General features: G+C 32.7%; 2 protein-coding genes across 2 annotated transcripts in view; one reads left to right on the top strand and one right to left on the bottom strand.

Moving 5' to 3' along the window:
* LOC118191343 (uncharacterized) overlaps positions 1–27,989 on the top strand; it is a 422,216-nt gene that overhangs the window by 168,801 nt on the left and 225,426 nt on the right. The window lies entirely within an intron of this gene.
* Positions 973–26,083, bottom strand: LOC118188320 (apolipoprotein D-like). Its single transcript, XM_035358732.2, has 4 exons — positions 25,925–26,083; positions 13,179–13,309; positions 6,255–6,340; positions 973–1,516 (listed from the first exon to the last, which is right to left on the bottom strand). Exons 1-4 carry the CDS (start codon positions 26,042–26,044, stop codon positions 1,215–1,217), a joined length of 639 nt encoding a protein of 212 aa, XP_035214623.1. The 5' UTR covers positions 26,045–26,083; the 3' UTR covers positions 973–1,214.

The following is a 27,989-nucleotide window of genomic DNA, read 5'->3' on the forward strand; positions in this document are numbered from 1 at the left end:
TAAAGCTAATTCTAAAACTCTGAGAGGCTCTTCAGAAAAATATATCAGTTAATTTGAAACAAAAAGCGTGATTTTTAGCTAAAAGCCATAAATTAAAACTGTTGACCTTCAGCACCCTAATAAATCTATATGCTAATAGATCGAATTCATTCAAAATTCCTATATTATTTCTTTACCTAGCAACAAAAATTCATTCAGTGTTGTTAAAGGGGGAAGTCATTATTTTAATGATCACTACAAACACATTTAATTGCGCATTTGTAGTATGAATTAAAGGTATTTTTATATCACCATTAAAATAAACATTTCTGTTTCGTTCAGTTTTATTACTAAAATGGCTTTACAAAATGTTTTTTGTGCTTTTATTATTAATGCTTTGTTCTTTGCTTTATTTATTAAATATCACATTCTTGGGGTTTACACTACATAAAATTCAATTTAATTTCAAAATCACAAAATATTTTAAAATAGCATATCTTGAGAACTTCCAGTAGATAGTCTCGCGCGCTGGAGCTAAAATAGTTTTGCTCCTTACAATGTTGTCATTGCACTCTTTGAAATCGTTGAATTTGTTAATTAAAAATCCATTAACGTTTTCCAAAATATGAAATAGGTAATAAAACAAATTCGAAATTCAAATTCGCATTTCCAAGTGGAGGAGTACATCATTCAAAATTTGATGGTTGTAGGTTCGTTTGTTTTCTCACAGTGCGAGAAACATACATACATTCATGCAGATTCTTTATTATTTAAATACAATACTGGGCGATAATACTTGCTGGCAACAATTTAAAAAGTTATATAACGCTTTTAAGTTTTTTGACGAAAAATGACGTTTCGAAATTAATATACCATTTAGGACTAACATGTTTTTGAGCTAATGTTGTAAGCAATAAAATCTGAGATAATAAAATTGAATCCGAATCATTTTGATTTCAAGAAAGCTATCAGGTAGAAATAAAACAATATTCATTTTCAAATGGAATGTTACACTTTTATTTAACATCGTAGGAACTTACATTCTGTGGTGAAGCAAGTACTTTTCCTCTAATTTCGTTAACCAGAAATGATGAAAGAATTACACGATGAGATATAATTAGCACAATTCACATATATCATACATTGATTGGAAAACAACACAATTTGAAAATCACAAAACTTCGATAAGCTTTTAAAAATATATTTACAAATTAAGTGATCATATCACTTGGCACTCAAGGTCCATCCACAACAATGTTATTGGTATTCTTGTCGACCTTTTCAGCTTCACCTTCTCCACTCTGACTAGCAGGTTGGCATCCGCTCTGGTGAACATTTTCCAGAGGATTGGAGTCGACTCCCATCTCTTTAATCACATTTTTGGTGCTCGTGAGAACATCAGCACTAGGCTTGGGGTCACGAGCCCAAATGTCAATATTTTGGATACTGCCGAAGAGCACTGGATCACAGCCCCATACTACTGCGTAGTTATCATAATCAGTGTTGACGACTCCGAAAGTACTCAAAGCAAAATGGGCTGTTTCAAGCAATAAAAATATATTATTTTTTTAATTTATTAATCATAATAAATAATTTCTTAACTATGAAACAATTCACATTAATTCACATGAAACAATTCACATTCTTGAAACTATAACACTTTGTTTTAGAACGATTGACTTGCAAACAAACATGTCAAGTTCAATACATAATTTATTCCTAAACATTTTCATACATATCATTCATGGTTGTGATAAGCACTCCACAATTCTATATATTCTGATCCCATTTTTTATAATAGAGAATATAGCTAAATGAAGAGATATGAACTAGCCAAGCAAGGGCAAGTAGAAAAAGTGAAGCGTACACCAGGTTAAAACGATGTCAACAATAGAGTGCCTAGGCCCAATGCCTTAAGCTTTGTAGAACATAGCTGAAAGTTCCTAATTACATTCTCACTAATAGCTGGTCAAAAGCTCTAAGTACTATAAGCAGGAGAGGAATAATTATCCAGAATTATGATTCAAAAGATCTGCACTCTTACAAACGTTTTTGAAAAATTAAAAGTCACTAGAATCATGAGAAAACCATAACACACATAATGGGCAATAAGCTGCAAGATGTAGTACACAAGAAAAAGGACAGTACGAACTGAATGGTGTCAAAGCGATCAAAACAAAAGGTAACAAAACCAAGCATATGTCTACATTTAAACTATATAGTAAATGCAAAAACATCTTAATTGGCAGCATTAAACACATATTCGAATTTTGGACAATTTATCTATGGAATTATCTGTTGCCTGGTTTCAGGGATTTTATCAGCAATTTCCCTAGAAAGGGTTTTTTTTTTTTTTTTTTTTTTTTTTTTTTTTTGATATGCCATTAAACATTTTGTTCAATTTTTTCAATACAGAAAACACATCTTTAAGGACATTAAACGTTTCTCCCAAAATAGGTACTTCAGACTGATTTGAATTATTATGAGTGTTTCCAGGAACAAGTGCTATGTTTTTAAACTTGTCAGCACATAAAATGGCTGTAATAGCAGTTTCCATGCTTAAAATAGATTTAGGCTTACTTTCAGTATTTCTAGGTGCCAGGGAACTTATATTACTACTCTGTAACTTAGGGAATTTAGTGCAACCACGATAGTTCGCAGCGTGGCCGGTTTAACCACAATTACAACATTTCACAACATCTAACTTCTTATCTACACAATTATCTGATTTGTGAGTTCACCTTGGCTTGATGTTATAATATTCGGAGGAATGATTGAAGTGCTGACAACTGCGGCACTGAACAACACTACTTTAAACCTTATATGGAATGACAGACACGCCAAAGAACAATATTTTCGTTACATCATAAATCTGCTCCACACCAGGAACAAGTTTCAACTGAATTTGATGCAAAGGCATTGGTTTCTTAGTCTTAATCTCATACATCTGCGCCAAATTTTTAACAGTAAAAACAAAGTTCTGAACCCTTTCAGTGGCGGTGGTTTCGCCTTGAAACCGCATTTTCAACATTTTTTTAATTTAGAAAATTTGGTTTCATTTTCTCGAAACCGCTGCTAAAATTAAATTACTTCTTAAAGCTGATAACAGATGGCAGCACCAAACCTTTTTGGGCATCCATTTATTGATACGAATCACTCAAAAATAGCTTGTTTTAAACACTATTCTTTTTGGGCTATTTTAAGAACAAAAAACCCAACAATTTTTAATTTTTCCACAATATATTTTATAAGCAGGCATCAATGATTAATAAAATGTCCTTAGTTCACAAAAAAAGTAATGGAACCCTTTTAATTTTGAATGTTTTCATCGCGGTTTCAGTATGAAACCACCGCTCCTCTGAGACATCGAAGAAAGGATCAGATGACGCAGTCGCGAGATTTTTCACAGCTGTGTTTATTGCTTTCGAATCACTGCTGTAAACAGTTGCACCATATCTTCGTTTCAGTGGCTTCAAAGATGAAGATTTATGGAGCTTTTGAAAGAGGGGAAAACATTTCTTATTTTTTACAGAGACACAGAGCACACTGACAAACACTCACAGTTGCGTTTTTATTATGCTTCTCTTAGCGGTCGCTTTTCTCATGCTTCTAGTTCATAGTAAAATAATTGTATGCATCTTTATTTTATTTTTACATGTAATTTTCTTAGTTTTTAACATAATTTTTAAAAATATTTCATAGTTTTATGTAAGTGATTTAGTGTATTATTAGTTACTTTTTGTCTCATACTCTTTCGTTTCCTGTTTTAAATTTTTTATTTATAATTAAAAATGTGTGTTTATGCAAATATTACTAACTTCATTAGTTGTTCAGTAATTTACTAGTATAATCTGCAATTTGGGTTACGCTCAGATACTTTTCAGCAAAGTAAAGATAAATAAGCAAATGTTTAGTCTTAAATGCTCTAGACGGGCGCTGGTTTCAAGGCGAAACCGGTCCCCTTTCCATAAAGGGGGACGAAAAAAAATTTTTTTAACTCATTTATGTTGTCTTTAGGACCATTGCATGTCATTATGCTTACTTTTTCATAACTTTTAAAAAAATCATAACATTGCGGCCCTGGCACTTAGAATATTTCATATCTAGCTGAACCTTAATGGACACTTAATTTTAGGGTTGTGAACGTTCTCAACATTTACATTTGGACCCACGTGGATATCCAATGCACCACTGGCGTTGTTGTTACTTTTATCAAAGTCATTAAATAAGCAACTAAATTTAATCAGGAGCGGTAATTAAAAGTGGAGGGCACTTCAGCAAAGCCTATACATAAGATGGGAATTCTTTAAGTTTTTAAAGGGGAGTGGCCAAGAGCTCTACGCAGTGCAGATGACACGAATGCGATTAGTTTGCCATTTTTAGAATAGAGAGGCTAAGAAGCTCAATTAAAAAGAGGGATTATGGAGCTATTGGTAATTTCAATTGTAATTTATATTTACATATTTTTCATCTTGCAGATATGTACGCTTTGTATTTTGTTATCTGCACCTGAAAATCTAATTTATGTCTCCTGAAATCGCTTGAAGTTTCTTTGCAGCACTTACGAATGAAACAAAAGGAAATTTTACTAATAAAACACTACGGCTTACTAGAGACATGCGTGTGAGAGGAAATGTATCTGAAAATGTCACATGAACCACTAGTTTAATTGACTTTAATGAGTGGCATGTGCCTTTTGACTCACGTGACGTAGAGTTGCAATCAACATAACAATCAGATCGTTTGTGTTCTCTGTTTCTTGTTGTCATTAAACGATGTAAATTTCATGAACTTTAAGAAATAGTTTAAGACTTTGTGAACTTGTTATACCTTAGTTATATTTGTAAGAGAAGTAAAATACATATTGCTACGTTTATTATCTCACTCCTGACACCAGTTGTTACGTTATTTTCTTCCTTCACGTTCGTACGGGGTTCGTAGATTTGGAGTGAATAACGACGACACTTCATGAAGTATCGAAACACACTTTATTAGCCAGTATTGTCAGGACAGCTCCAAAACACGTTTTACAGTCGTCGAAGAACTACTATAAACACGCTGACACGATCAGCGACACAGCCTTCAGGTTATCAGGCTATCACGGTGAAGACAGCTTCCTGCAAAGCACCCGACTCTGCTTTCCGGAGTACAGCTCCCGACTCTGCTTGGTCGTTCTTGGAACTCCACATGCTCTCGAGACTCTCCACGCTACAACTCGCGATGCACTCGACGACACACGAGCACAGCTCCCGACTCTTCGGTTCAGTCGTTCCCTGAGCTCAACACTCTCTCTCGACAATGCACTAACCGCGATATACTACAAGATTCTTGCGGTGCACTCGACGACCCACTCGGCACTCGCTGCCCGGCTGTCAACTCGATCCACTCCGCAGGGACTGACTCCCTAGACAGGACACACTTTCAATATTACTAACTGACTGCGGACCAGCAGGGTTATATAGCTTTCGGCCTGTGTTCGAGAACATTCTGCGCTACACCGGTAAGAACTCGTTTTAGAAGGTTCTCCAACCGTCCATGGTATTTCGACAATTTGGCCGCCAAATGGGCGATTTTTCGCCAAATGTGGCAACTTTGTCCTCTTTTGCCATTTTATGGCAACCCTAAAACTGCTTTGCGGGGAAGCTATCTCACCTCGCCTGTACATTTCGTAACAATATATTTTTTTATTAAATCTTACAAAAAATGTGTACCGCTTATCAGTGGAATGTGTCGATTATTGCCGGCCAGACGCAAAAGTGTTCCATGACTCTGTCTGCCGTATCCTAGGGCCCGGGTTCAGTACGTTGCCCCCGAATTCTAAGAACATCAAGGAAGGGAAGGCTATTGTCAGATTCAATTTCAAACGTGATCTGGATGGATCAATCGAGTTTATAATAGATAAAATCTGAGATAAATATTCCTTATTAACATCAAAATAATTTGACCAAATAATTTGTCTCAAATAATTTGAGATTCTGTTAATTAATTGTCTCAAATAATTTGACCTGAAAATAGTGCAAATAAATATCAGCAAATACAGGACTACCCATACCTAATCTGTCAAGGATTAGCTATATTTTTGGTGAATAATTTTAATTTTATTCACACAAATTATATTCATCAAATATCAGTGTAGGCCATAGATAATTAGTGATGTCGTTCAATCTGAACAAATAAACGAAATATCAGTTATCAGAATCGAATAATTACTACTGCTACTTAATGTCAAAAGTCACTAAACAATAGAAACATGAGTAATATTAAATATAACTTACCGAAATTTCTGTCAACTCTGAATATAGAATTTGTATCGTTCCTTAGAAACTTCAACTTCCTTGCCTTCATGTACTGGTTGTTGAAACTGCAATGAAAACTCATATAGTTTAAAATTGAATTATTTCTTATTAAGTGATATTTCTATAATAATAACAACGTATAAATTTATATACTCTAAAGATTCTTCGTTATATATACATTTATACGTATATTATTCGTCATTTTAGTCGTTAAGGTATAAGGATTCGTTTAGTTTTACCAACCAATTATTTTATGTTAATTTTCTCTATTATCTTTCTCGTTTCTCATTTTCCCGCCAGAACGTAAATTTCTAGTTCGCGTGTATTCAAAAATGGTAGAAAGGGGATAGTATTTAAAGGAAGGTTTTAGATGATAGAATCAGAGCGTGTTCCACCTGCTGAAGGACACTTTTGTTAATTAATTCTGTTGAGGGCCGTAAGTAGTAAGCGCCCGTACTATGGCGCTGGTGTCGTCACTTCCGGAGAAATTCAAGATGGCGGAAGCCACGCCCCTTTTCTATGACGTCACTTCCGCCGGCTGAGTACGGGCGCTTAATACTGCCGTATTCGGAGGCGTTGCATTATTCTCGCACTTAGGTTAGTCACGCCGGCCATAGTTCAGAGGTAACTTGCGCGTTTTGTGGCTGTGTAGCCTTTCGACTAACTTAAGTTAACTCAATCAAAATTTAAAATTCGTTACTTTTCATTTAAGCCATAAATGCTGGTTGTTCTGTAAGCACAAGTAGTTACCATCTGTTAACTTGAGTTAAATAAAAGGGTTTGTTAAACCCTTTCTCAAACTTTGTGATACTTCAAAAGACATGGTGATAATTCACTTTAAGTTTTAGAGTCCTCGTCTGTGCTACCAAACGAAGACGAGACTCCAAAAAGTTTTTTTTTTCGGGGGGGGGAATGGTTGTGTAGATAATGAACCTTAATATCCGTTTACTGGCAACTGAAACAAGAGACCTTTTTCTGTACTAAATTAGAAACTAAACTTTTCCTCTAACTTTTGTTCGGAAAGGGAGTTTTTTAACGACTGAAATAAACAACAGCCGAGCGCAAGATATAATCATGCTCATTAGATGCATGAAATAAGAACCACTTAGAAGGTATCTTATCTGCAAACAAATTACGTATCGCTATTGTTCTTATTTTTCCCTTCCTGGAAAAAAAATAAAAGCAATGATTAAGAAACTGAATAAATAGCTAAATAGCTAAGGCATGAATCATGTTCATCTAGACTTGCTTAGAAGATTTTCATTAGCTTTGGTTTTATGTATAATGATGGCAGTTTCATGAACTCTCGTTCATCATTCAATAGTCTCTTTATCAACCAAACTCTAATTAAAACTTTTCGTTTTAAGTTTGATTTTTAGCTCTGGTGTCCTAGTGACGTAAAAGCGTGTTGTATTTTGTATACCTACTTTATTTACCAAGTAAAACGTCCGTAATTTTTAAGTGAACAGAAATCAATAGTATTCGTGATGTTTTATTTTGTCCTTTCGAAACACAGCTATGTAATTTCAATACAAAACATAGATTTATGTTCACATAAAAACAAACATAGCATAAATACCTCATATTTTCTCCCATAGTGATAAAGTATTAATGATCGGAAAAAAGTATATTTTCCCCCCTTGCGTAAAGGAGAAAAATTTTAAATCACTTTGGGGCTATTTATATACTGTAATAGTCTTTAAGATGGCTGTGTCAGATTTTTTAAATTAATGTTGTTTGGTTCAAATTCATTCCACTTTTGAAATTAGTGTTAAAAGTATACTTAATTTTTAAAAAAAATCTGAAAGGTTTCATATTTTAAAGGTGGCCCAAAAGGGTTTGTTCAGGTTTCTTACGCTCTCGCTAAGTTCGACGTTTACAAGTCTGCTGTTGCCCTCACTTCTATTAATCATTTTTGTCTTTTTAGCTTTATTATTAAGCTTCGTTTTCTTCATACTTACGCCATATACAATTCAATAGCATTTTTTTTTTTTTTTTTTTTTTTTTTAAATTTTAAAAGTGTGGCATGTGCTTAGGATTCTAAATTAAGTGTTGGCAGGCATTTTTCCATTTTTTTATGTCTTTTCTCAGTTGACCATATCAATGTACTCTTATTTTAGCAAGGTAGATTGCAGGCCCACCAGCGGCCGAGCGATAAAGACGCTGAACACTGGTAGTTCGGTCTGAGGTTCGAATCCCACGAACGGGCTGTCTGCATGGGCGTTTTCGTGGTTTTCCCTATGTGTAACGTGTATACGAGCCAGTTTCCCTTAGAAAGTCCTCCACGAAGGCATCCCTCCCTTTAGGCAGATAGCCCTCGTGAGCTTTGCCATAATTGAATAATCCAATCCAAGGCAGATTGCAAAACATTTTTGTCCTTTTATTACTAACGACTTGTGTGTTAACTTTATCACGTTCTTCGCACTTACACTGCATCATATTCAGTTTCCCAGTAAAGTAACAAAATATTTAAAAGCAGCATATCTTTAGAATTCCCTAGAGACAGGCTCGCGCACTGGAGTTAAAAATGCTTTATTCCTCGCAATTGTTGCCACTGTTCACTTTGAAATCGTTGAGTTCGTTAATCAAAAATTTAATAAAGTGCTCCGAAATGTACAATCCAATTTGGAAAAAAAGAGTCCTTTATTCTGTGCTTACGTACAGGTGTCACTCTAAATATCGTCTAAATGGATGCGAGAGTGCTCAAAATATATATTTTCGTTTAAATATAATACCCGAAAATTTTCACTTCACTTACTTCCTACAACGGAAGTTAAAAAACTGAAACATTTTGGCTTTCGGTGGCAATGATATTTTACTCGCAAAAGGCTTAATTCAGAAAATTCCGTTTAAAATTAACCATTTGCATAAGGCGTAAACTATTAAAAATTATTTGTGAATATTATCTTTTAATTATTATTATGTATTATTTCAGGTATTATAATATGATAATATTTGCATCATATTTTATTACAATGAAAATTGTACGTACCGTTTCTTCGTTTATTTAATTACATTAAAAGTTTTTTAACTATTTTTTAATTACCATAAATACAATTCACTATTTGCACATCAAAATTGCCTAGTGCACTTTAATGCGATCTACTGGCGAAAACTCTTTAGTAGTTAATGACCAGAAAAAAGTAAGTCATAAGTATCAAAGAATAATTGTTACGTTATATATTATGCCATATATTATATTAAATATAATAGCCTAAATTCATACGAATTACAATGTGCAAGGATGCAGAGTTCAGTAACATGAAGAACACTTTTAGTTTTATCTTGTATTAGTTTTATCTTGTAACTATGTAACCGTTCAGCAGTTCAACCAATCAGTAATTTTCTTTCAATGACAGGGTATACTAAATACTTTCTGTAAAATGTTATGCATTATAAAAAATGTAAAATATTTGTGGAGCAGGTAGGTCTCTATCTTAACTCGCATCACAATTTATCTGCGGATTTTTCAAAAGCGACGGTGAAACATTTTGAAATATTCCAGCAGAAATATGCCAGCTTTAACTGTAACGATTTACTATCCGATAAAAAAAATAATTAGAAATTCTTGTGCTCGATTTGTTTCCCAGCAACTTTTAATTAATCAGCTATTAATTAATACATATCGCTCTCCCGTTTTCTGAGATCCATTATAAGTAGCTATAATTTATTACTTTAAGTTGTAAAAACTCTCAACTTGGTTTCAGTGTAATGAAATTGGTTTTCAATTATCCTGTAAAGTTTTACGTACATTAAATTGGATACTTCATTCTTAAAAACTAAAGTTTTGGGGTTAAAAATTAATTAAAATCATGATTACCCTACTTGAAAAATTAATTTCCATGCATTACTCCAATTCTGTAGGAAACATTTAATTCTACTGCATATAAAATTGCTCACTAATAACAATAATTAATTTTCCAACTCTTTCTTTAATTTAACAAAATTTAAGGTTATTAAGGCATACTACATTTAGTTTTCTTTTTCTTTTCTTTTTTTTTTTTTTTTTTTTTTTTTTAAGTGCAGAATCGTCCATTTGTTTGGCGCGTTGTGTTAGGAGCTTTTTACGAGATTGATAAGTGCGCCAAATGTGGTAACCAAATGTGGTGCGTAAATGTGGTAAGTCGATTTTGCCAAAGTCGCCAAAGTTGCCAAAGTCGATTGGTGTAAACGATAATAGATGGTAGAGGTGCAGTTATTTTAAACAATAATTCGAAAACATTTTGAGAATTCGTTACTTTTCGTTCATCGGCTGAGAGGAGTGGATTACCCCTTTTCAGGTAAGTGAAAGTATTTTAAATTTTCAGTGTTTTGTAACGATTTTAAGTTTTTGAAACTTACTATGTTTTTGAAACGATTCCGAGTTTTTCAAAAGTATGTTTTTGTAAGGACTGAATTTTCATATTTTAAAATTTTTTGGAAGTGAAAATATTAATTTTTCAGGGTTTTGTAAGGATTTTATGTTCTTTAATCTTACTATGTTTTTGAAACGATTTCAGTTTTTAAAGTTATTAGGTTTTTTTTGAAAGGATTTCCAGTTTTAAAAATTTCCCACTTATTTGTTTGCCGCTTTTTACAAGAGTAAGAAGAATTGGATTTTTGTCAATTTTCTTTGACTTTTTAAGTGAAAATAGTTCGATGTGTGCATGGATAAAGTTAAGAGAGTGCGCAATGCCATTTTTGTGCAATTCTGGGATTTTATTTAAGTAGGTCGATGTTTACATGAATAAAGTCAAGAGAGTGCACAATGCCATTTTTGTGCAATTCTGGGATTTTTTTAAGTGAAAATAGGTCGATGTGTACATGGATAAAGTCAAGGGAGTGCGCGATGTCATTTTTGTGCAATTCTGGGATACTTTTTTAAGTGAAAGTAGGTCGATGTGTACATGGATACCGAGTTTTTAAAATTCTTAAAAACGCCTCAAGCAGTGGGTGATTCTGCACTTTCCCCAATGTTTTTATAGGTGAATGAATTTAAATTCTTCAGGGTTTTGTAACGAAAGTTTTTTAAGCTTACTATGATTTCTTAACCATGTTTGTTTTTTAAAGTATTATGCTGTTTTTAATGAATTTTCGGTTTTCAAAAATTTGCTTCAACTTTTATTTTGTATTTATTTTGCCTGTTCGCCATTGTAAATGTCGCGCCTTGTGTAGTGTTATTTGGAGGGGTTGCAAATCCAGGAGACAAGACGTGAGAGCGCGCCAAGTTGGTGATTTTGAAAAACGCGCTAAGCAGTTGGGCGATTCTGCACTTTTTTCTATTATCATTCCATTTTTTCTCGAATAGCTTTTAAATGCTCAATGTAAAGTTTATTTTTTAACAATAATTTTTTCCGTGCATAGATAAATTTAATAATCACATTATTTATGTGATAGATTTTCATATATGGAATTCTCTTCTTCAAAAATGTATGTTTATATTCAACTCAGTTTTTTTACTACCTTTAACCGACAGGAACCTTAGTATTTTATCCAACTCGATCCTGATTTCTAGAAGAAAGAAGCTTATAGCTGCATACCGCACGTCTTTCCTCCCTCCCCCCTCATATGTGATATATATGTTTTCCAGTTCTACTTGGAAAGCTGCCAGAAAAGCATCGCTTCTATGGTAAATGAATCGTTATGGCTTTATGCAAATGAACTGCCCATGACCACGACAACAGTTCACTACTGTTGTTATAACCATTTAGTAATATTCTTTCTAAGTATTTAAAATACTTCGATCTCTATACCACAATTATTTGTAAAAGGCAAGGCGAAGTGTAGATAATGAGCGTTTTACCACGAAAAGCCCACTCTGTGAGAACTAGAACGTAAGTTTCATAAGGCTTTCGAAGTAGGAACCATGTTAAAGAAGTTGTGTCCAAACGGGATTCAAACAACGGCTCTTCCAGTACCAGGTGGACATAATTGACTACTTACGCAACAAGAGTACACATCTGGAATGAAATAATTTCTTACAGTCTGCCCACTTAAATGGCGACTGGACAAAGCAAAAGTAATTACCTCTGGCAAAGTTAATAGTTTGTATTTTAAATGGTACTTACATATTAACGCAATCCCCTTTGCCGCAATTAGGCGATTTTTTTTTTGCGGTTGAAGGGGTAAAGTTACTTACCGAGGTAAGTTTTTAATTTTCGCGGTCAAACTAACGACATTTACAGTAAATATTATCAAATATTATCATTATAACTAAACACATTTACACATTTATAACTAAACACATAAATTTAAAACACATTTTAGCAATTTAAAATAAAAATGTTAATTATTAAATAACAATTACATGATACATTGAAAACATAAACACATTTTATTCAAATTTTTCTGCAATTTTTTTTTTTTTTTTTTTTTTTTTTTTTTTTTTTTTTTTGTGCTATTTTCCCGAAATACACAGCTACCTGTTTTTGGCTAAAGGAACATCAGAGAATTAAAAAGACTCAGCTTTCTGCAGACTCGGCAATAGCAACTCTCTTGGCAACGAATTCCCATGTTGTTTTCTTTCGAAAACTTTCGGCAAAATTCTGTATTCCTTCAGAAATATTACAGCAGTTTCTTCCATTGAAGGCAAATTTCACAAACTCGTATTTTGAAACCAAGGCAAAAATATCACGATTTGTTTTTAAAAACAGTTGGAACTTGGAATACAAAAAAAAAAAAAAAAAAAAAGAATACACAGGAAAATGGCGGCGATGCATGGTTGTCGGAAGAATGGTTATGTGCATAATTGTCAGAGTTTTTCGCATTCTGAAATTTGGCGCTATTCACTAAGGTGGTTGCGTTCATACCCAAGTACCGTTTAAATTAGATATTTTATCTTTAGCTTCCATCATGAAACTCCAAATTACTTTAGCAAAAATAATAGCAACTAAAATAGAAACTAGAAAAAATATCTATTCGTACCCTAAGTTAAGTCCAAATGGCCTGCTTGTTTCATTCACTGTATAAACATCTTCTGCTCCTTTCTCAATAGATATTTTGGTGCATGTGGCCATGGGGTTGAACCTCTTAACAACGTACCAATATCCTGAAAACTAAAAATATACTTCTATTAAAGACATGAATACATAATTAAATATTTTCTTCTCTATTTCTTTCAATTTCTGAAGGTGAGGAAGAAGAATAACTGAAATAAATAAAGGAAAGATGTAACAAAACAGTGTACAAAGTAAACAGACTACGGCATCCAGTTGTAAGAGACCCATGTATTTTTAAATTTTAGTCAATGAGGTTAATTTTATTAAAACAATTTGAAGAACATACGGCTGTCTGAAAAGTCTTAAAATCAGTATTAACCAAGAAAGACTTCACTTGCTTAATATTTAATATTTTTATTCGATTTTGTATTTAAGAAATTTAAAATATTGAGTAAATTCTACCATCTCTTGTGGGTGCCCAAAGCTTTCTTTTTCTAACTGGCATCAAAGTACTGAATAATTAAAACTTAAGTCATCGTCTATTGCTTATGAATTGCATACGCAGAAATCCTGCATAATATTGCGTGTTTTGTAACAATTAACGATCCGCTTCAAATATGCATAATAATCTGCACGTTAATGGTACCAGCTGGCCAATGGTAACCATGCAAAGATAATCTAAAAGGAAATTCATAAAATGGGAAGTGCTTTAAGAGTAAATATAGTTCCATATATTTGAGGATACTAACTGCATAATCTTTACTCATAGACGTTAGGCTTGTAAGTCAAATGGAACGCAAAATCGATTGCTATAAGTTATTCATTTTCCAAAAAAAGGAACAAATGTGTGTTTATATCGACCAATTAGAGTTATCTTTTTCTTCGCCATCTTTGCACAAATCCTTTGACATCTCAAAATGATTAATGGACACTATTTGGCTGTCATGGACACTTTTAACTGCTTTAATACTTATAGTACTCAATTCTTTATGTTTCAGATGGACATTTGCTCAAATGCTTTATTTTAGTTTTGAATATTGCTATATCTAACGAATGCGCGGTTTTCATTTTTAACAATTAAGGATAAAGTTAAGCTCTGATACTTTACCCTTGTATGACCACATAATGTCTTGATTTCGGAGTGTAGCTTTAGATAGTTGCTGAATCCGGACAATACTCGATTAGTCTATGCAAGCCACCCTGGTGTCCGGACCTGATCTTACCTGTCACCTGTACGTACAGGCAAAATAAAGGGCTCTCTCTTCCACAACGAATTGTAAAATGAATTTAAAAGAAATTCAAAAGACATTTTTTTCACGATGTCTGTACGTACGTGCGTATGAATCTCGCATAACTCAAAAATGAGTACCCGTAGAACGTTGAAATTTTGTATTTGGAACTGTTATAGCATGCAGTTGTGCAGCTCCCCTTTTCGTTGCAATCGGCTGCAAGATATTCCCAACCTGTTACCCGGTTCTGTGAGCTCAGAATTTTTCTTCTTATATGCTGTGCATTTTTTTACTTTTAAAAGTGGTTGAGTTGCGTTGTTCTTATGAAAGTCTTCGTGATTTTACTTAATCTGCATGCAACAGCTGTAGAATTATCAACAATTTAAAAGTTTAAGTGGCGTTAGGCCTAATGAGGCTACCATTTTTTTACACTTGAAATTCTTACTACAATAGCGAATTAAGTCCGTTTCCGCAGTTGGTGCATCAAATTCCGTGTCTTTTTGGTAGTGGAACCGAAAATTATTTCTGTCTGCTCGCTGCCTGAATTGCTTGATTTTGTGTACAAACTCTAAATTTCATTGCAAAAATTGTTTTTTTTTAACTGCTTTTGACTGCATTTGGTATTTTAGGTTTTTCTGTATTTTACAATATTTAATTAAGGTGGTTTCAGTTTTTATGTATTTTTGCCTTCCCGCAGAGTAAGAACTGAATTGACTAACTCTTTGCGGCACAGAGTGTCCAGTGTGGACACAACTAAAATTTTCCTTCTGTACGCACAGAAAAATTGAATGAAAAAGGATTTATAGGTTACTCCTAACCTTCTTTATTTATAGTAGATGGCAGCTCAACACAAACCAGTCCATATATTTTAGCCATGTTTTGTTTTTAAAGACCCTCATTTTTCAAAGCAATCTTCCAGATTTTTTTACGGTATAAAAGGAATTGTTTGAAAAGAATTTTCTATGTTATTTTTTGGCTGTATGCTAATCTCCTAATTCTATATTAGTTTTAAATTTTTACTTTGAAATCTTGCCTAAAATCAAACGGCGAACCCTAGGTGTGCCCAGACCGGGCTCACCGATAATCTAGGAAAACTGAGAGTCTGTATTCTTTGTTTCTCCGCATCTCATCGGTTAGTTCATTGACAACAATGCTCGTTTCAGACTAATTTCGAAGCTCTATTCAGTCAGTGTGCCACTTTGGGCACACCCACAGAATTAAACGATAAGTACTATCTTCACAAAATTTTACTTGTGTACTCCAGAGGCCTAATTAGACTGCCTACCTTTTTTTTTTTAATCAGAACTCGGACATTAAAAGGTAGCGTGCCTGAGGAAAGGGTTAAAGGAGAAATATCTGTAATGAAATTCGAAAAAATTAGTTTAAATGAAGTGAGGCAAAAAATGTGTGTAATTTAATAGGCCGTACAAAAAAGTCATTAGTGTCTATATCACATACTTTATTACGTAGAAAACTAACCTCTTTCACACTGGAATTAACCAACTATTTTTTATTGTTGTTTCCGAGACTAACAGCCCATTCGGAAATAACGTCTTTTTTAGACTAAAATAAAGTCAAATATTTACTGATATTTTTTCTTACTATGCAGCCAATTTAATTTCAGTTTTATCTTTAACTTTGTTACATATTTTATTAAACAGAGTGAGAGCTATATATCTAAAACTACTTTTTAGGGTATCATTCCGTTTTCAGGATCGTAAAAAAATTGCAGCGAAAATGTATGCGCAAAAGCGCCCATTTAACAGTGCGCCAAATCTAGCGTACGCATTGATTTCAGATTGCGTAAGTTTATATAAGTTTATATAGTTCTATATTTCTTAAGACGCCATTGAAATAATAGTTTAATATTTAAATCCTTTTTTGATATCCTAAGGATTTAACAATTTGGGAATTGCCCATGAAGAAAAGTCTGCAATAGAATTTTAGTTAAAATGCAGAATCGCCTACTTCTTGACGCGTTTTTAAGATTTGCACATACTTGGCATCCATGCACATATCGGCCCACCGGTAAAGTCGCTGAACACTGGTAGTTCGGTCCGAAGTTCGAATCCCACGAACGGGCTGCCTACATGGGTGTTTTCGTGGTTTTCCCCATGTGAAACATGTATACGAGCCAGTTTCCCTTCGAAAGTCCTCCACGAAGGCATCCCTCCTTTAGGCAGATAGCCCTAGTGTTCTTTGCCATAATTAAATACACCACCATGTACACATCGACCTATTTTCACCTAAAAAATCCCAGAATTGCACATAAATGGCACTGCGCACACCCTTGACTTTATCTATGAACACATCGACCTATTTTCACTTAAAAAGTAAAAGAAACTTGACAAAGATCCAATTGTTTTTACCCTTGTACAAAGCGGCAAACAAATAAGTGGGCGATTCTACCCTTTACCGAGAATTTTCTCATAGAAAAGGCATCATTCATTATAGAAAATTATGTTTGAACAACCAACGAGATGAAATTAGCGATAACTGGTAGCGAAATAGCGATGCAGGCATCCATTCAGTTATGTTTAGCAATTTTTATATAAATTATAATAATGATTTGAAATAGTTATTTCTCTTATGGTTCCATTCAGTCACGTTTAGCCTTTTTTATATAAATTGGAATAATAAAAAAAGCATTATATGAAATTAACTTTTCATCTAAATTAAAACATCAATCTTAGATAGCTATTTACTATTATACTTCCTTTCTTGCGTTAGGGTTGCCGCAATTATTTTTGGCAGCACTGGCATCAACAATAGTTCGGCGATTTTTTACGGCCCTCAAAAGCGAATGCTACCCTTTTTAGTTCTTAATGCAGAGAATTTCATATGTTAAAATTATTTATCTTTGCTCCCTTATCTCATAATCAAACTGTAATAAAATTTACCTTTTTCTACTCTTACCTGACATACTTCGACTGTTTTAAATAAATTTTTGAATTTATTATTTTGGCAAGTAGAATAAAATAATTCGCTAAGGAAAAAAAAAATATTCTTCACAGGCCAACGTTAAATAACATTCCTATATTGAAATCTCGAATATTAAGTGATTTCAATCGATAAATTATTTCTCCTTGCGGAGTAAAGCTTACGAAACACCCGAGCGCGGTACTCGATGAATGGAATCAAAAACAAAACTGATTTCTTCAATATGATTGGAGGAGAAAAAGTAATTGAATTCATATCTTAGAAGCATAAAAAAGGCAAACATCCATTTTTCATGGCCTCGAGATTTTGGTTAAGGAAAATGTTTGCTGAGATATTCCATTTTCCAGTTAGTTTATTTAAAGTAGGAAAGTTATCAAGCTCGTGCGTTAATGCTTATCGCCATATTTATTTCATAACGTATTTCAAAGCGATAACATACGTAAATGATTATTTCTTAAATGTTCATTCGGTAGTCAGTATTAAAGTTGCTTAATATGTTTATTTTTTTACATTTGATTAGTTATTTAAAGTCTTTTTTATTCAAACGAAGTATCATCATTTTATTAGTCCAAAGGGACTTGAGTCCCGAAGGACTATTAGTTTCGTTTTGGCATTTTGCGTCGGACGGATAAATGTCGGTTCACTTTTCAAACTGTTGCCATAAAATGTTAGAGTCCTGCATTATATTTGAAGAAATTAAATAATGAAAATCTGCGTAAATGTATGTATATTTCTCACATTGTCATAAAATAACGGTACATAGAGTCATCGAATTTTGAATAACGTAATCCTCCAACGAATATGAGCATGTGGAAGACCAAATTTGAAATTTGAAATTTGTTTTATGATCGATTTCCTATTTTTTAAAACTTTGACGAATTTTTGATTAACAAACTCAAGGATTTCAAAGCGAGCAATGGCAACGTTGTGCAGAAAAAACATTTTTATCTCCAGCGCGTGAGTCTCTGTATCGGAAATTCTAAAGATATGCTCGTTTTAAAACTATTTTGCGATATTGCTGTTGCACTGGATCTTAGGGTTTAAGTGCGAGGAACATGATATTTAATAAAGAAAGGTAACACACAAAATGTTAAAAACGCCCCTTTGGACGTAATTTAAAATCTGAAACATTTCAGATTTTTTTTTTTTTTTTTTTAATAAGTGTAATTTTTTTCACTGCTTTTCATATAGTAATTAGAAAAGGCAACTTTAATTATTTTCTGGAAACAGAGAGCATGAAATAAGAAAGGGGAACTTAATGTAATTTAAAATGACATTTTCTGAAATTCTTACATAAGAGGAAAACAATAATTTACTTCCTTGTACGAAGTAAAAAGGAAGTATTGTATTCGCGAAAAGTTTCAGGCAGAATATTTCGACGAAAATATCCATTTTGACCGCTATCGAATGCAATTTAACGATGTTTTTGCGTGATATCTGTACGTAAGGACAGAATAAAAGGCTCGTTTCCTCCAAAAAAATAATAAAACTGCTTTAAAATAAATTCTGAAGAGAATTTTTCGTGGCGTCTGTACGAACGTATGTACGTACGTATCTCGCATATCTCAAAAACGAGTAGTCTCAGAACGTTAAAATTTTGTATATAGGGCTGCTATAACGTGTAGATGTGCACCCCGTACTTTGGTTGCAATCGGCCCCAACAAACGTATATAAATACTATATTTATATATATATTCACTCTGTTACTCGGCACAGTGATCTCAGTTTCTTTACTCTTATGTTTGTAAATTGTACATTTTTTGCTTTAAAAATGATTGAATTATGTTGTTCTTATCTTCCGGTTTAGGTTTTTATGCCTTTCGTAATTCTGGAAGCAATTTGTACAATTATCAAGAATTTAAAAGCTGTTTAAGTGCGGTTACGTTTTAAATAACATGGCGGACATATTTGTTTAAATTTGAAACAGCAGAATTGTAGATTTGTTGCCAATCTAGAGAGACTAAGCTTCGCAACAACAAAAATAACGCCTTCATTTATTATTGCGAATTAAATCATGCTTAATCCTTTTTGGAATTTTTTCGAAGAAATAAGTGTTTAAGATTTACTTAATTTTTAATAATTAGTAATTTTTAATACAGATATTTTGAGCTTTTATGTATTTTTGTCTTGTGGCGAAGTGAAAACTGAATTAATTGAATGAGAAATACTCAATCGTCTGTGAAAAACTGTTTTTATTTTGTTGTTGTTGTTGTTGTTGTTGTTTTCTTTGCTTAATTTCTTTTTTACATCGTTCGAGCTTTATTATAGTATTCGAATAGAACATGTGGCAACGATTAGATAATTCTTTAAATGATATACATTTTGTGCATTCTGAGTTATAATATGAATGAAATATAATACTGTTAATTGAACCTAGCGCCAGGGTGTCGCTATGTTAAACAAATAGAGTGAATTTTAAAGAATGCGTTTATTCTATTGTGGTTTATGCGCTGTCGGCGAAGTAGATTTAATTGAATCCAATAAGTTTAAAAGAAATGCAAGAAACAAAAGCGTATAATTTAATATTCCGTACAAGGAAGTCATGTGGTGTATACATCAGATTTTTTAGAGTAAAATTTCACTGGAGCAAAGATTTCATTACGAGTACTCATTCGAGAGATTAGTACCGAGCAGGTATCACACGTGCCCATTTCTAAATTTAGCCTTAAATATTTTATACTTTTCTTATTGAAATTTTAAATTTCATCAACAACATTGATCAATATTTTGCATTTTCTCTAATTTTCCTAATAAATTGCGAAAATATGTACTTTGTTATTATGGCGATCACCATGGTGCCATTTGGCGACGTTTTGAACAAGAAAAAGTTTTGGTTTGGTTTATTAGATTACGGCAAAGCACTCGAGGGCTATCTGCCTTACGGGAGACATGCCTTCGTGGAGGACCTTTTAAGGGAAACTGGCTCGTGTACACGTCACACATGGGGAAAACCACGAAAACGCCCATGCAGCCAGCCCGTTCGTTCGTGGGATTCGAACCTCGGACCGATCTACAAGTGTTCAGCGACGTTAACAAGAAAAAGAATGGCAATTTAAAAATTAGTGAAAGTTACTTATTTCATGTTATATACATGTTATTAGCTACATATTTTAATTTTAGCTCGATATTTATCCCTTAAAAATATTTACAGAACTACTTAATGGTATTTTCCGCATGTAATTATTCCAGTATACCACAGTCTTACTAAATATTTCTAATTCTTCCAAGCAAATTTTAACTCTTTAATTCTAAACTCCAGTAGTATACTAATCTTACTGCTGTAGTAAATGGCAGACGACCAGCCTCGAACCATGCTTCGCAATGCGACGTTTTCGTTACACCTTTTCACTTTCAAATTTTCCAAAATACATCATAAACAAATGCGAATCTGAACATTTCCTCCTATGTAGCAAAACGTTATATTTCTGCAAAAACTTCACAGAACTCTCTTTGGCTAAACCCACAAGCTCATATTTCAAAATTCAGCTGAAGACCAAAAATACTGCAATTTGCCTTTAGAGCATCTTAAAAAACTAAAAAGCATGCCCAAAAATGGCGACGTTGCTTATTCAGACTTGCAGCTATCGATATGGGTGCCTGAAAAATTGCCACAGTGTTGCAACTTCTGAAAATTTGGCGACTTCTTCGAAAGTTGTTACGATAATACCAAAGTACTCAACAATATTATGTAGAATTCAAGAGGATGTAAGAAATAAGTTTTTTTTTTTAATTATTGAGATCAATTGTTACAAAAAGGAAAAAACTTCATTAATTGTTAAGACATATTTTCCTTTCTGAAGGTATGTTGACAAAAGAAAATCTTAATCTTAATAATGTAACTTTCATTACAACACAGCAAACCTTTAAACTGCTATAAAAAATGCGATGATATTTCGCTTCAGCTGTGGAGAATTTTCATTTCTATATTGTTGCAGAAAAACGCATATATTATACGCTCAATAATCAAAATAGTAAACAGCAGAAATTTAGTTAAAATTACCAAATTGCTAAAATATGAATCGAAATTCGTATGAGTTCATTTCTCAGGCGTAGATAAATTTAAAAACTATTTTTAAATTTATATATATGCTCTGAGTAAAAAATCATATATAAATTTATATATACTCTGAGTATATATAAATTTATATATGATTTTTTACTCAGAGTATATATATACTCTGAGTAAAAAAAATCATATATAAATTTATATATGCTCTGAGTAAAAAATCATATATAAATTTATATATGCTCTGAGTAAAAAATCATATATAAATTTAAAAGTCATTTTCAGGAAATAAAACTCCTTGCACTTCAGAAATAGAAGGAGTATCTAAGCAAGATTAATTTTACCTGTGAAGAATGCATAGGTTATAATTTTAATTATATAAAAAAAGTGAGATAAAAAAATAAAAACTGATAGCGCTCCGATTTTAATGGTCGCCTTAAAGGGTTTGTTAAGGTTTTTATACGCTCTTTCTGAACTCGCTGTCTACCAGTCTGCTGTTGCAATCACTTCTGCTAACCCATTTCTTTTTGCCTTTTTAGCTTTATTGTTAAACATCATTTTTTTCGCTCTTAGCCATGTACAATTCAACAGCATAATTACAAACATTTTAACAACAGCAAGTGTTTAGAATTCCCAATGAAGTATTAAAATGTTGGGATATATTTTTCTATTTTTTCAGTCTTTTTTTCAGTATATCATATCCACGTATGATTTTCTCAGTGAGATGGTTTGTAAATCATTTTTTGTTTGTATTTTTATAATTAATATTTTGTGTGTTAAATTTATTAATTAAATATCCCGTTCTTCACGTATAATTCTATTGAACAGAAAAATCACAAAATATTTAAAAACAGCTATCTTTAGACCTTCCGATAGACAGTCTCGTGCTCAGGAGATAACAATATTTTGATCCGTACAGTGTTGCCATTTCTCGCTTTAAAATTATTGACTTTTTTAAAGTTATTTTAAAATATGAAACCTAAAATTCACAATTCGGGCTTTTATGTGCATATGTTCGGGTGTAGGACTATGCTATTCAGAATTTCATGGCTCTGTGTGCCATCTTTTATTTATATTCCGAGCAACATACGTACATTCATGCAGATTCTTCATTATTTAATTTCTTTAAATATTATACAGAGCGATAATATTTGGTGGCAACAATCTGAAAAGTGATACAACGCAAAATACCGTTTCGAGATTAATATACCATTCGAAGCTAAAATCCCTTTTGGGATAATAAAGGTGACAAGAATTCTAATACCACATATCAAACAAAACAAAAATGAATGTGTTAAAGGATTATGAAATTATTTGCGGAGATTTATAAAATTTTAATTAAATTTCAAGAAACATTATGTTACAGGTAATCACTCACATGATTTTCTTTGAATCTCTATATTTAATAATACATTAAGTAATGTTGTTTTGGAAAAAAATGTATATTAATATCATATTCTTCGTTTTTTAAATTAAATATCATATTTAAGAGCCGAGGCAGAATTCTCATTTTAACAAGTATACATAAGCCTGCTTATTATTATATCGCAATAATGCTAGGAACATAAACACAAATACTAATGAAATTAGAAATAATATATCGTGCTTTATTGCCATAGAACATCTATCATCCAAATTTATAATATTACAAGCACTGTGTTAAATTTTATTGAGCATATTTTGTGGTAGCTTTGACTAATTATGCATCCTTTACTATGGTTCAGGAATCATGAAACTAGATGCTTCCGTAAACATAGTAATATCTTTTTAAAAGGCTAGTAGTTCACGAAACAGCATTTTGCGTCGGTTCACTAATAAACGGCGTCATTGTTGCCACCAAATATTATCGCCTTGTATTATATTTAAAGAAATTAAATAATGAAGAATTTGCGCGAATGTATGTGTTTCTCGCATTGTGATGATAAAACGACGGTACGTAGAGCAATTGCATTCTGAATAATGCTGTCCTCCAACCGAACACGTGCGCATGGAATTTCGAATTTCAAATTTTATGTTTTCTATTTTGTAAAACTTTAATGATATTATTTATTAAAAATTTCAACGATTTGAAAACAAGTAGTGACAACACTGTACGGATTAGAGCATTTTTGTCTTCCGATCGCGAAACTGTCTTTCGGGAATTCTAAAGATATGGCTTTTTATAAATACTTTTTAGTTTTGTTTTTCAGCTGAATATTGTGTGGCGAAATTGCGAAGAAAGGGATATTTAATAAATAAATTCAAAACATGAAACATTAAAAATAAAGAGACAAAAAAAAAAAGGTTTTTCAAGCTGTCTTACTATGAAAACCGAACATTGATGTGATGAACTGAGAAAAGATTCAAAAAATGCAAAATGTACGCCAACATTTAACGTACGTACGCCAAGAAAATGTACGTACGAAAAGGAAAAATGTACGCCAACCCGTATCTGGAATTCTAAACATATGCTGCTTTGTACTTCCCTGTACGAAGTAAAAAGGAAGTATTGTAATCGCGAAAAGTTTCAGGCAGCATATTTCAACAAAAATATCCCATTTTGACCTTTTTCAAATGCAATTTAACGATGTATTTCCGTTATATCTGTACGTAAGGACAGAATAAAACACTCTTTTCCTCCAAAAAAATTATAAAACGTCTTTAAAATGAATTCTGAACAGAATTTTTCGTGGCGTCTCTACGAACGTATGTACGTACGTACGTACCTCGCATAACTCAAAAACGAGTAGCCTCAGAACGTGGAAATTTTGTATATAGGACTGCTATAACATGTAGATGTGCACCTCGTATTTTGGTTGCAATCGGCCGCACCAAACGTATATAAATATATTTATACATATATCCACTCTGTTACCCGGCTCAGTGATCTCAGTCTCTTTACTCTTATATGTTTGTAAATTGTACATTTTTTGCTTTAAAAATGCTTGAATTATGTTGTTCTTATCTTCCGGTTAATGTTTTTATGCCTTTAGTAAATCTGTATGCAATATTTTTAGAATACAATTTTAAAATTGTTTAATTGCCGCTAAGCCTAATAATGTTTTTGATGGCGGCCAATGCTCTTGTTTACATTTGAAACAGCAGGATAGCGGATTTGTTGACAATCTAGAGCAACTTAGCTTCGCAACAACAAAGATAACGCCTTCATTTATTATTTAAATCATCCTTAATCCTTTCTGGAATGTTTTCGAGGAAATAAACGTTTAAGATTTACTTCGTAATTTTTAATACAGATATTTTGAGTTTTTATGTATTTTTGCCATGTCGCGAAGTGAAAACTGAATTAATTGAATGAGAAATACTCAATTGTCTGTGAAAAACTGTTCCTTTTTTTTTTTTTTTTTTTTTTTTTTTTTTTTTTTTTTTTTTAGTTTGAAGGGATTTGATTCCCGAAGGACTATTAGTTTCGTTTTGGCATTTTGCGTCGGACTCATAAATGTCGGTTCACTTTTCAAACTGTTGCCACAAAATGTTAGAGTCCTGCATTATATTTGAAGAAATTAAATAATGAAAAATCTGCATAAATGTATGTATATTTCTCGTATTGTGATAAAACAACGGTACATAGAGTCATCGAATTTTGAATAACGTAATCCTCCAACGAATATGAGCATGTGGAAGACCAAATTTGAAATTTGAAATTTGTTTTATGATCGATTTCTTATTTTTTAAAACTTTGACGAATTTTTGATTAACAAACTCAAGGATTTCAAAGCGAGCAATGGCAACGTTGTGCAGAAAAAACATTTTTATCTCCAGCGCGTGAGTCTCTGTATCGGAAATTCTAAAGATATGCTCGTTTTAAAACTATTTTGCGATATTGCTGTTGCACTGGATCTTATGGTTTAAGTGCGAGGAACATGATATTTAATAAAGAAAGGTAACACACAAAATGTTAAAAAACGGCCCTTTGGACGTAATTTAAAATCTGAAACATTTCAGATTTTTTTTTTTTTTTTTTTTTGTTTGCTTAATTTCTTTTATACATCGTTCTAGCTTTGTTATAGTATTTGAATAGAACATGTGGCAACGATTAGATAATTCTTTAAACGATATGAATTTTGTGCATTCTGAGTTATAATATGAACGAAATATAATACTGTTAAGTAAACCTAGCGCCAGAGTTTCGCTATCTTAAACAAAATGAATTTTAAAGAATGCATTTATTCTATTGTGGTTTATGCGCTGTCCGCGAAGTAGGTTTAATTCAATCTAGTAAGTTTAAATGAAATGCAAGAAAAAATGCGTATAATTTAATATTCCGTACAAGGAAGTCATGTGGTGTACAGATCAGATTTTTTATTTTTTGTGATTCTGCTATTGAACTTTATATGGCGTAAGCAAAAAGAAAAGGATGCTTAGTAATAAAGCTAAAAAGACAAAAAGAAATGGGTTAACAGAAGTGAATGCAACAATAGACTTGTAGATTGCGAGCTCAACTAGAGCGCAAAAAGACTTAATGTCCTTTTGGGCGTTCGTTAAAATCTAAAACCTTCGAGATAGTTTTTTTTTTTTTCCCAGCCTACCAAATTTATAATCAAACGATTAGGTACTTACTCTGTCGAAATCCAAGGACTTCATAACTGTGACTCGGGGACAACCACCCATTCTGTAAGAGTTTGCATGACATCCCGCAAGAACACTGAGCGCAACGGCCAGAATAAACATCACGAACATCTTTACCCGCTTTGATTGGAATATCCACTATACTCAGTCTTTTGGAATCTTCTAATATATACCGGTTTTATTTTTCCCAACAAGCTAAATGACGTCACATGTTACCTTTTAATGCGTCACGTGCGGCATGTGAGCAAGGGTGTGTCTTAATTTTTCAAGGTTTTCGCTGGCGACGATCAGAAAGGAAAACCAGTTAGTCAAATGATCTAGAAGGACCAGTCATTTCCTGTGCCGTGTCGGTCTTAAGTATGTGATGACTGTTACTTCAAACAATATCAGGAAGACGTGAAAATAAAGGAAAGTGCTATTTCACTCTTTCCGTCGATTTTGAAACAAGACCCAAAACTGGTTTACTCGTGAGCAAAAGTGGGTTAGGAAACCTCGTTTACAGAGAAAGTTACTGATTAAGAATATCGGTGGGTAAATGGGCTTGCTGCTTGTACCTGTAACATTTTACCAAGAATGGGCGAGATGTTTGGCGTAGTTAAAAGGACGTTGTTTGAGCAATGACGCAAAAGCTGAATAACGTATTGATAAACCGTGTATATCTCTTTTAACTCGGCGTTTTTAGCGATCTATTGATAGAAAGTTATAATGATGTCTCTCATCATCACAAGCAATCATATGTAAAAACGCTAATTAGCGATTTTGTTCATAACGCCCTTTTCTAAATGATTCTTAATTTGTTCATCTCGTTCTACGTGCCAAACTTTCATTCACGTAGTTTCTTTTAAAGCAATCACAGTAATCATCACAATGAATTGAATTTAATGCTAATAACTACTAATTCTATTTAAGTGAAATGTATGATTTGACTTAAATAGAATTAGTAGCCTTTAAAGTCTTACCCTTTAAAGCGTAATTCTGTAAGTTGATTTTTTCCTCGACAACATGCAACTAGAATTGCTTAAAAATGACGTGTCATATATCATATCAGATTTGTTTTAATTACAGATCACAGACTAAATAAGTATTCAGATTTTTTGTGGAAAATAGTCATTAAAGTCACAAAGCACACAATTTCTTTTGGGCACATCGAGTGTATATGTTACCGTGTAAGACCGAAATTGGAGAATGTCGACTTTCACCGGAGAATGTCGACATTCACCAAATACGTCGGTGAAAGATCGAATATTGCATTACATTCTTGTACATTCGGACCTCACCGGTGTACTTCGACAATCACAGATATGCTCTGGTGTACGTCAAAAAGAGAAGTCACAAAGTGTCATAATAGTTTAAGTTGTTGCAATAAATAAGATTTGAATCACATAATTTAGTAAGTTTTTTATTACTATTATCCTATTTTCTCATTTAGAACGTATTGTATAGTTAAGCAAGTTTTTAACTCCTATTATTTTCCTTTCTAATTTTGAATGTACTGTGTTTTAAGTTATTACGTTCATAAGTTCTTATTTAAAGTCTCAAGTGCATTTTATCGCGACTTAATTACAGAGAAGAAAATGTAATATTCTTATATGTTCAACATTCACCATTAGTACATGATGAATGTCGACATTGACCTGTGTAAGTCAGAAATAAGAGTATTTGGAAAATATTTCGGACATACAGCAAGCGACTATGTGAATGTTGACCTACATTCACCAAATTTCGGTGTTTCACCGTAACATATATGTATCACACGATATATATATACTATATAGTACATGGTGAATGTTGACATTGACCGGGGTAAGTCAGAAATAAGAGTATTTGGAAAATATTTCGGACATACACCAGGCGACTATGTGAATGTTAACATTCACCGGTGAAAGTCAATATTCTCCAGATTTCGGTGTTTCACCCTAACATATATAAGTTTAATTATATTATTTTACACTTGGAATACAAATATATTAATAACTATTACCTGTTCTGATTTAACAAAGTAATAAAGACAGGTTATTGTCTTAAATTTCCACAAACAATTGCATCACTTAAATAA

The sequence above is a fragment of the Stegodyphus dumicola genome, chromosome 6 (genome assembly GCF_044657685.1).
Source record: "Stegodyphus dumicola isolate Sdum_Otavi_A_Nest chromosome 6, ASM4465768v1".
In the NCBI taxonomy this organism is placed as follows: domain Eukaryota; kingdom Metazoa; phylum Arthropoda; class Arachnida; order Araneae; family Eresidae; genus Stegodyphus; species Stegodyphus dumicola.